This window comes from Peromyscus maniculatus, chromosome 4 (genome assembly GCF_049852395.1).
Source record: "Peromyscus maniculatus bairdii isolate BWxNUB_F1_BW_parent chromosome 4, HU_Pman_BW_mat_3.1, whole genome shotgun sequence".
NCBI classification, from domain to species: Eukaryota; Metazoa; Chordata; class Mammalia; order Rodentia; family Cricetidae; genus Peromyscus; species Peromyscus maniculatus.
In genome coordinates this window covers 153,062,306-153,072,138 of record NC_134855.1, presented here as the reverse complement: position 1 = coordinate 153,072,138, position 9,833 = coordinate 153,062,306, and the positions used below count along the sequence as shown (strand labels likewise).

Genomic DNA, 9,833 nt, shown 5'->3' with positions numbered 1-9,833 from the left:
TTATCTCCACATTATCTCTGCCCCTCCTTCCCAGAGGAAGTGGCACCCGAGGGGGAGGGGCGGGGAGAGAACGTCCCCCGAGGAGGAATGGCCCGGGTAGCAGACCTGGCAGCCAAGCGGGTGTGCGGAGGGGGTCTGGATGACTGCAGCAAATGGAGTATTCGGGAGGGCTGGAGACGAGCCAGGCCCAAGGGTGGCCACCTCCGAGGAGCCTTCTCGGATTCCCGCGCTCCCTCTCCGGTACTTTCCCACCACAGCCCGAAGGTGACACAGGTCTCACTTTGGCCACCTCCAAGTGCGAGTTCCGAGAGGGCAGGGCCGCCTCGGACTCCTCTCTCCGCACCCCTGCGGCGTCGGTCCAGGTACCGGACACATGGTGGGCACTCGGTAAATATTTGTAAAGCGCCCTAGGAGGAATGAATGAAGCCATTGGGCCAAGCTTGGGGAGGGCGGGGCCGGGCGCAGGTGGGAGGCCGCGGGAGCGGGAGGGGCGGGGAGGTCGATCCTCCTGCTCCTCCTCCCCCTCCTCCTCCTACCCGGCCCCAGCGCGCACCACTCTGGGGCTCCGGAGGCGGCTAGAGGGAGATCCGGGGCGCGCAGGGCTGGAGCAGCGACCCGGGGCCCCTGTTCTGGGAGCGGGAAGTCGGAAGAGGGTTTGTAGCTGGTGTCCGCAGGCTTGGGCGCTACCCGAGCCAGAGAAGGGAGCGAGGGCTCGCTCAGCTGCCTCCCCGGCACTCACTCTCCGGACTCCAAGGTCTGCAAGGCTGCTGCTCCTCCCATCCCGGCCCGCCTCCTCGCTCTTTCGATAGCTCTCCCGAGCTGCTGTGCTAACCCTGCGGTGCGTCCCGGCGAGTGCGGGCCGAGGGGCCCCGCGCCAGGGCTGAGCAGAAGACAGAGGCGTCCCGGGCAGAGCGCAGCCGGCCGGGGAGTGGCCATGTGTGGCAAGGCCGCGGCGAAACTAGTCTCCAGCAAGTGATCTCGCGTCGTGGACCACTGCCCTGCCCCCTCCGCTGCCACCTGGGGCGGCGCGGGCCCCAGTGCCCCGGATCGCGCGTAGAGCCGGCGAGATGCACGTGCGCTCGCTGCGCGCCACGGCGCCACACAGCTTCGTGGCTCTCTGGGCGCCTCTGTTCTTGCTGCGCTCCGCCCTGGCCGACTTCAGCCTGGACAACGAGGTGCACTCGAGCTTCATCCACCGGCGCCTCCGCAGCCAGGAGCGGCGGGAGATGCAGAGGGAGATCCTGTCCATCTTGGGCTTGCCCCATCGCCCGCGCCCGCACCTCCAAGGAAAGCATAACTCGGCGCCCATGTTCATGTTGGACCTATACAACGCCATGGCGGTGGAGGAGAGCGGGCCCGACGGCCAGGGCTTCTCCTACCCCTACAAGGCCGTCTTCAGTACCCAGGGTCCCCCTTTAGCCAGCCTGCAGGACAGCCACTTTCTCACCGACGCCGACATGGTCATGAGCTTTGTCAACCTCGGTGAGTGGCGGTGGGAGGGGTATGTCTCAGACGGGGATCACTTTGGGACAGAGAGGGTCGCTGCTTTCAGCCAGCGGGTCCACCTTTCCATTTGCAAAGCATCAGTGCCCGCCAGAGACTCTCGCACCGGGGTCTTAATGGGCCCTAAGCTCTGTGCGCCCCCGGTAGGGCTTGCACGCTCATCGGGTTTGTGGGGGCTACCGGGAGGGAAGGATCGGTCCTGAGTCTCAGCCGGCTTCGCCGCGGGTTGGGGCGGGAGGTGCGGGCTGGGCCGCGGCTCAGTTCAAAGAGCCCGGCTGGGTCATGTGAGCTGAACCGGCTACAGCGGCCCGCCGCGCTACCTGGATTTAAAGGGCCCTTGTGGGTCAAGCTGCCTTCCCGCCCTTCCTTCGCTGCTCCTCTGAGTCCAGCCTGGCTCTGGCATCGCGAGCATCCCTTTCCCTTCCCCGCCCTGGCCAACCCTACCTGTCCCCTTGCGGTGCGCCTGTCTCGGCGCGCACCCGGAGCGCCTCGGGGCTCCTCTCCCAGCCGCCGGGCCCCTACCTTTGGGCTCTCGGCTGGAGCCGGGGAAAGAACGTTGCCATTGCAAGCTTTCTATTTTAAATATTTAATGATAGGTCCCGGGCGGGCAGAATCCATTTTCAGCGTTTATCACGTGTGGCGCGCAAACCACGGGGTTTGGCGATTGGGTAGCTGGGGACCTCGGAGCAGAGGCCGCCACCGAGTGGCTAGGGAACCCTCTTCCCTACCGGAGTCCCAGCCAACCAAGTGATGCGAGGCTGGGCTGCGGCTGGTCCGGGACAGCTCCCCCTGCATTTGTGCGCTCACATGCTTACATGTGTCTAACTTGCTCAAACTAACCCCCGGCGGTGCGCTGTGGGGTTGATCATCAAATATTTGCCTTTGGTGATAACACACCCTGATAATGCTGCTTCCTGAGCCGCTTGTATTCTGCTTGTGGAAGTTGCTGAGAAAGCCCCAAGTCAAGACACCAAACACACCATGGGTGCTGTGTCAACTTGGAAATAATGCAGCTTGAAGGCCACCCCTCCCCCGCTGGGCACCTGGGGCGCCGAAGGGGTCTCACGTTAATCCTTCCAGCTCCAGATAAAGGCCCTGGAGTCCCCGGGAGGCCATTGTCTGCCTCCGTTATTGGTCAGAAATACCAAATAATGAGACAAGGGTCATGGTGGGTGATAGAGATGCCCAAACAATATGAATCAAGTTTAAATTCTCCTTAGACACTTGTTAAGAAGAGGCCCTGCTTTGGAACAATCTCCAAGACGTGAAGGTAGGAAAAAGCTGTGACCCGACAACTACAGAGAGAGTTTCCTGGGGGCAGGGTGCTGGGAGATGGAGGCTGTGTTTCACTGTGTCCGTTTTTTAAAGTATGTAGATTTATTACTAAAAACTATAGAGCACTCCTAAATAGCCTGCTTGGCAGTATGTGGTCGGCATGGATGTGTGAAGCCATCTGAAAGCCAGGGTTAATAGGGTCCTTTCCTTGGGGCGAGGGTAGGGGCTTTCCGCATCTTCTGTTCTCTCCCCCTGTGATCTCCAGGAAGGTCCTAACTGATGATTCAGAGCCTTGCTGGGCTCATCAAGCCGCGATATATAATCCCTGACTGGTGGCAGTTCTCTGTTCTTCAGGTCAGGCAGTGTGGCCCCAGCTGGCCTCCTGCATCCCAGAAGGCCAGGTGGCTCCCAGGGCGGCTCCCCCGGCCCTGCTGGGAACTTGGCGGGGGCGGTCGCTCCCCCTGGCCTTGGGTACAAGCTGGGGCATGCTGGGGAGGCCACAGCTGGGTGGCTTCCTCTGGCTGCACACACACACACCTTTCAGTCCATTCTTTCATGTTGAAAGGACAAAGACTGGCTTGTCTGAGCCTCTTACTCAGTGGGGCTGGCCTTGGGCTTTTGCCGGACCATCCTGACTTTCTCAGGCCCCGGTTTTCTGGACCATCACTCCCAATTAGATAGCAGAGCGGCCTTTAAGAGAACCCATGGACCTGGATCTTGTTTTCTTTCTCTTTCTGTCCCTAAACTATAGGTCATTAGGGGAAGCCCCAGACTGCAGCTGCCAAGAGCTGGCTGTAGATGTGTCTTTAAGCTCTGCTGGGCCACGGCACAGCCATGCACCTCCTGCCTCTGCTGATGGGATCTCTCCCTGGGAGCCATTTGGGGGAGCAGTCGGGTTGAAGAGGGGTGATATTCCGACTGTAAACTCGTCCCGACACTGAGTCTGCCGAGAAAGCTTAGTTGGACCGCCAGTCACGCGGATAAGAAATAGACAAAGCTTTAGGAAGCCAAGTTGACTCTTAGCCTCTCACTCCCCAGAGTGAGGAAATGTCACCGGTTCCCGTCAAGCCGACCCTTGTCTCTGTTGCTGCACTTGGTGTTCCTGCAGACTGGCTTCCCCAGCTGCCCCCTCCCGCCCCCGCACACCTCCACCGCTCCCCGGGCCTGCCTGCTGGGGGACCCCTGCCTCAGTCCTGAAGGCTTTTGCAGATCCTTCACCCTTCTGTCTGCAGCCAAACTGGTTTTTGTTCTTGTAAGTCGTTCTGGCTGGAATCTGAGCAGTTCGCCAGGCTGAGTGGGATCTACACTAGGGGGAAATACACCACAAAACCAGGTGCTGCTGCCTGGGAAGACTTGACCCTCCCAGACGGCAAAGACCAGCCTGCATCAGAAAGCCCCTGGAAAAGCCAGTCGGCTACTTGCGTGGGACACCCATCTTCCCAGCTCTGGCCCCTAAGTTCAATGGCAAGATCTGTAAACTGGTTTGGATTAACAAGCCCCTGAGTCCTCTGGGTAGAGTTCATTTTGGAATTCAAAACAGGCCACACTCTCTTAAACAGTCCCCAGGCAAAGTTGATCCTGCAGAGACTTAGTCTAGCCGTTAACCCCAACCATTCTTTCTCTGGAAAACCCAGCGGCTCTCTTCAGAATCTTCTAGAAAGCCAACCGGCTTGGAGAGGGTGTACGTGACTCCTGTTTATCTCTGGGCCAGGTTAGGAAGGAATGAAATTTGTTTAATCTTCGAAGCTGAGTTAGAGAAAGGGGAAGTTAGAACCCTGTCATTATTGTAGCCAGCACATGAAAGTGGCTTTTGTTAACTCAGGCTGGGAAGCAGAAGGGAGACCGAGCGGTTGGTTTGCACTTTACCCCATCTGGCTGTCCTTTCTGTAGACAAGTGTTTGGCGTTAAGATCTCTCCTTTACCCCTCGGAACAGGCCCTACCACTGGGGAGTAGTAGGGAGAGGTTCTGTTACAATTTAAACACGTCCTTTGGGGAGGTGCTCCACTGAGCATGGCTGCAGGCGCCTGCAGCTGTAAGCTGGCCCGCCTTAGAATTTGGAAGGGGCTCCTTCACATTCCAGCTCTTTCTGGTTAGCAAAGGAAGGTTAATAGAGATGTCACATGGTTTCCTCCTTCATCTTTCTTCCTCTCTCTCTCTCTCTCCCTCTCTCTCCCTCCCTCTCTCTGCAGACCAACTTCACCATAGGGGTGCACCAACAGCTGTGTTTTCAGTAACCCTTTCAAAATCACTTTTAAACCTCATTTTCCTGGGTCTATAAATCAAAGATTCCCCCCTCCCCTTTTCCCAAGGATATTATGTGACCCAGATTTGAACTGTTTTGGATCTTTTGTGTATTTCCCGTCTGCAATCAAGGCAAAGGCTGGGCCCTGGATGGCAGCTCGGATGGCTGGCTTGGGTGTTTATCCCAGGGCTGTCATTTGGGTCTGAGGTTCCCGGTGGAAGGTGGGAGGTGGTGCCTAGAAGAGCTGGTGATTGTTTCCCTACGTGGAGAAAAGAATGCCTCTGAGACCCAGCTCCAGAGGACTGGGTTGGGGCCTCAGCCTCAGCAAAGATGGTGGCGGCCACCGAGCCTTTGCCCAGATAAACACGGAGCGTGGACGATCCCCTGACCGCTGGCATGCCTGTGATGTGAGCGCATGTCACATGCCTGCTGAACTGGGAGACAAGTGATGATTTCATCCCAGGCAGAGTCCCGTGGACATTGATTGATCGCCCCGATCGCTTTCATATCTTGCCCACCCCGCTTGCTAAGGTCATATTTGGCCCTCATCGAGCCTCACAGTGTCCTCCGGCTGCCGCCTCCACCCTTCCCGCCCTGCCCCTTTGTGGAGCTGTGGAATGGAGAGCCCTTCCCACCCAGCAGCCGAGGCTGGGGCCCATCGACACACAGGGGATGGGGCTGGCCACTGCACAGCCTGCCTTCTCGGGCTCTGCTGTGTCTCTGGGGTCAGGGCACAGGCAGGGATGTATAGGATCTGTCTTGCTATTGTCAGAAGGAATGCACTCCGGGATTAGCGGGAGAGCATGGTGGTGGGAGGGAGCCACAGCTGTGTACACTTATTATACAAGATTTAAGTCCCACTGGTAAAATCAATATATTGAATTGCACAGCCCTCTGCTTTTAATTAGTTTAAATCAAACGCGTCCAGGCTGTTTTGCCTCCCCTTGCCTCCGTGGGGTGAGGAAACACCAATATTTACATAGAAACTGATAACACGTTCAGCATCACGCACTCCAGTGGCCTCAGCCTGATGGATCCCAGATCGACGTGGAGTTGGGAGGGATGATGTCAATGGGATGAGGGACGTCGGTGACGCCTAAGGCTTGGATCCCGATATTGGGTAGGTGTGTGCTCAGAGGTAGTGTTGGTGAGCCTAGACTTTCAAGAAAGTAGCCCACTTTTTGTATAGGCACTCAGAAAGCTGAGATTCACCGATTCGCCCTCTAGAATATTCTTGCAAAACCATTCAGGGTCTCTGCCAGCATGTGGGGTTCTTTGTGCTGGGGCAGCTCGGGGCACACGCTTTATTTATTCCAGAACTTGCCCTCCTAGTCCCTGCAACTGTTTATAGAGCCAGGAGGGCTTGCGTTGCAAGCGATCGCATGCACCACGAAGGCTATTATGTGAGCCAGTTGGTATTAGCTGTGTGCTCAGCTGGGATTGAATTCCCCAGGTTTTGCAGCAAATGGCATTTGACAAATACTATTTGACAAAAAATGTGACTTGGTATTTCTTAATGTGGAACAGATATTTCACGGTTAACCTCCCCCGGGTGAAAAAAAAACAAACCGCTCGACCCCAAGTGTGATGGTGGTGCAGATGAGCGCCGGGACAGGCTGGGTACTGCCCCGCTCCGGGATGGGCTGTTTATAATTTGGGGGGATGTCAGGAGTGCACGGAGCCCGCCACGCCCCGTTGTGAAGCTCAGAGTAGCATGTGCCAGGCTGTCCTTTCAACATTTGTGTCGGAAGGCATCGCGGGGAGCGGCGCAAAGCCTCCGCTGATCCTCGAGGAGTGGATCGAATTAATGAGGCCTCTGCGAGCACCAGGGTTTGGGTAACTGCTTTATTGTTTGGGAACCAGAGTGCTTATAATCTGGTTCCTGTACCGACATGTTTAACGTGTGTTAATGCATTTCCAAGCCGGAGCCTCTAGCGCAGCCCTGCTTTTCATTAATTGATGTCAGTAGCATGGTACAGTGTTTCAAAGGGCCGGCCAAGCATAAACTGTGTTTCCAATTTCCTTCCTTTCCTGTGTTTGGGATGCCATTGTTAATTTGTTCCCATGCAGGAGCCGGGGCTGCCAACCGGCGTTCTATAAAGGGCTTCCCAGTGAAGGCTTCCAGCCCTCGCTCATGCTCAGGGCTGCCTGGCCAAGTTTCCTGACACTTTGCAGTTAATTCTGGATGATCTATGGGGTGGGGGGTGGGGGCCTTCCCTGCCGAGGAACGGAAGTTCTTGGTGACAGCGGTGGGTGTGGCTTGGCAAGGGAGCCCTGAGGAACATCCACAGTAATTCTCTTTAGACACGGCTTAAACCCCTGCGTCTGTTTCCACCCCGGTGGAATAAGTAGCCGTGTGACCTTGGGCGAGCTACTTTAACCGTCCCTGAGTCTGTCCCCTCATGTTGTAAAGGCTGGATAGCAATCCTCTCCTCCACAGATCCTCAAGATCACGCCAGTCCCATCATCCCAGAAATAGTAGGTGTAGAGTGAATGTACTTCTTGTTGTTGGGCTGGCTAGAGCTGTATTCATTTTGGTATGTTAGTCTAAGTTTTAGTTAAAATTTCTTATTACATTTATTTATTGGGCAGGAGGTGCATGTGTGGCCCATGGAGCTTAGAAGACAACTTGTGGAAGCTGGTTCTCCCCTCCCACCATGACGGTTTTAGAGATCAAACTCAGGTTTCAGGCCTGGCAGCGAGTGGCTTTACCTGCCGGACCGTCTTCCATCTTGCCCACCTCTGCATTTCAGGTTTTTAAAGAAGATTCTTTTCTTCTCTTCCTTCCTTCCTTCCTTCCTTCCTTCCTTCCTTCCTTCCTTCCTTCCTTCCTTCCTTCCTTCCTTCCTTCCTTCCTTCCTTCCTTCCTTCCTTCCTTCCTCTCTCTCTCAGAGAGAGACAGAGAGAGAGACAGAGAGAGAGAGAGAATGTATGCACATGTACTGACAGATGCCCACAGGCCAGCGGAGGATGGCTGGTCCCTTGGAGTGGAGTCACTGGCGTTTGTGAGCCTCTCTATGTGCATGCTGGAGTCACAGCTCCGAGCTTCGTGACTGAACACCAAGCATCCTTCACCAATGAGTCATCTCTCCTGCCAAAATTTCAGTTTCTGAGTAGTTAACTAGAAATACTGAGATGAGGTGCTGGGAATGCAGCTTGATTGGTAGAGCTCTTGTCTACAGGCAAGATGCCCTGGGTATGATTCCCAGCACCACAGCAAATCAAGCGTTGTAATACCATCACTTGGAAGGTAGAGAGAGGGCAGGAGATTGGCATGCTAAGGCTAGCCTTGGCTATGGAGTACATTCAAGGCCAGCTTTGGCTACACAAGAGTATGTCTTTCAAAAAAAAAAAAAGTACACAGATACTGAGATCAAGTATTTGAAATGTAGCGGGGCGGTGGTGACGTACACCTTTAATCCCAGCACTCGGGAGGCAGAGGCAGGCAGATCTCTGTGAGTTCGAGGTCGGTCTGGGATACAGAGTGAGTTCCAGGATAGGCTTCAAAAGCTACACAGATAAACCCTGTCTTGAAAAAAACAAAAAACAAAAAAAGTATTTGAAATATAAGAAAATGTCCTGAGTTAAGTTTCCCCCCTTTTCCCTGAGATTTAGAAACTCTTTTCAGTTGTCATTAATTCCATCCATCCCACTCAGATCAGCAAAGCCTCACTCAGTACTACTCCCCATAATGCCACCTGACATAAATGGGAACAGAACACCAAGCTGACCGATGATGAACAGAGAAAATGCTGACTCTTTCTCTGGATTTTAGTATCTGGTTATTTAAAAACATCACAACCTGGGAGATCAAAATGGAGTAAGGGTTCTGTATAGAAACTTCAAGTAAAAACTCATTTCAACATGAAAAAGTTTAATTAAAAAAAAAATCTCATTACTGAAGTATTTCTTCCCACCTCCTTCCTGGAAGCTTTCCCTTCGGGGAGTGAGGAGCCCAGAGCATTCATTAACTGAGCCTGGGGCTTCCACTTGTGATTGGAGCAGGTGCAAGGTGCCCCTGACTCCTGCAGCTGGGGCTGAGCAGACATCAATAAAGCCTGGTGTGGATTCCACAGAGGCCAGAGAAGGAGAGAGGTCATGTCCAAGGCCTGAGGCAGATGTGGGTGCCCTCCTCCCGGGGCCCCACAAACGTCCTTCAGCTCTCCATGCCTTTGGAAAGCCTAGCACAGTGCACACATTTCTCAGCATCCCTGAGGCCACGTGTTTGTCCCATCTGTGTCCCCAGGGCCTTTAGGCTTCGTCTCTGTAATCATGCTTAACTGTGAGTTCGAACTTGGGCTGTTTTCAGAGCCAAGGGCTTGCGTGTTTTAAGCCCTGGTCTGAGGTGTGTGTGTTCTTACCGCAGCCTCACTGTCACTTTTATGTGGCACTAAACATCACACCCTGTATCCGATGGGCCAGGTGTTCACCGGCACGTGACTTCATACGATCATGCACGTGCAAACATGAATGGATACATGCACATGCAGATACAGGTACAAACGTGCATGCATGCACATGCATGTTCACATACATGTGCATATCCACACATCTGTACACACACACACACACACACACACACACACACACAGCCTAGGGCCTCTCTGGCTTTGGCTTTTGATGAGGGTCTCCTTGATTATTTTCTCAGCCCTCCTTGCTGCTCGCTCAGGCTCGGCCTTGCACAATTCCCAGGGTGCACCAGGTGTTCACATGTTGGCTGTCTGTGTCTGTGTCCGCGGTGGCGGGCGGCGGCGGTGGCGGCGGGCAGGGTGATGACATTCCAGGCAGAGTCCTGTAAATGTGTCTGATTCC

The 9,833-nt window shown here is 54.8% G+C and overlaps 1 protein-coding gene across 1 annotated transcript in view; it reads left to right on the top strand.

Annotated features, from left to right (window-relative positions):
* The first annotated feature begins 537 nt into the window (after positions 1–537).
* Bmp7 (bone morphogenetic protein 7) overlaps positions 538–9,833 on the top strand; it is a 78,363-nt gene continuing 69,067 nt past the window's right edge. The window contains exon 1 of the mRNA XM_042276890.2: positions 538–1,482. Coding sequence (XP_042132824.1) covers positions 1,068–1,482 — 415 coding nt within the window. The 5' untranslated portion in view covers positions 538–1,067. The remainder of the gene's footprint in view (positions 1,483–9,833) is intronic.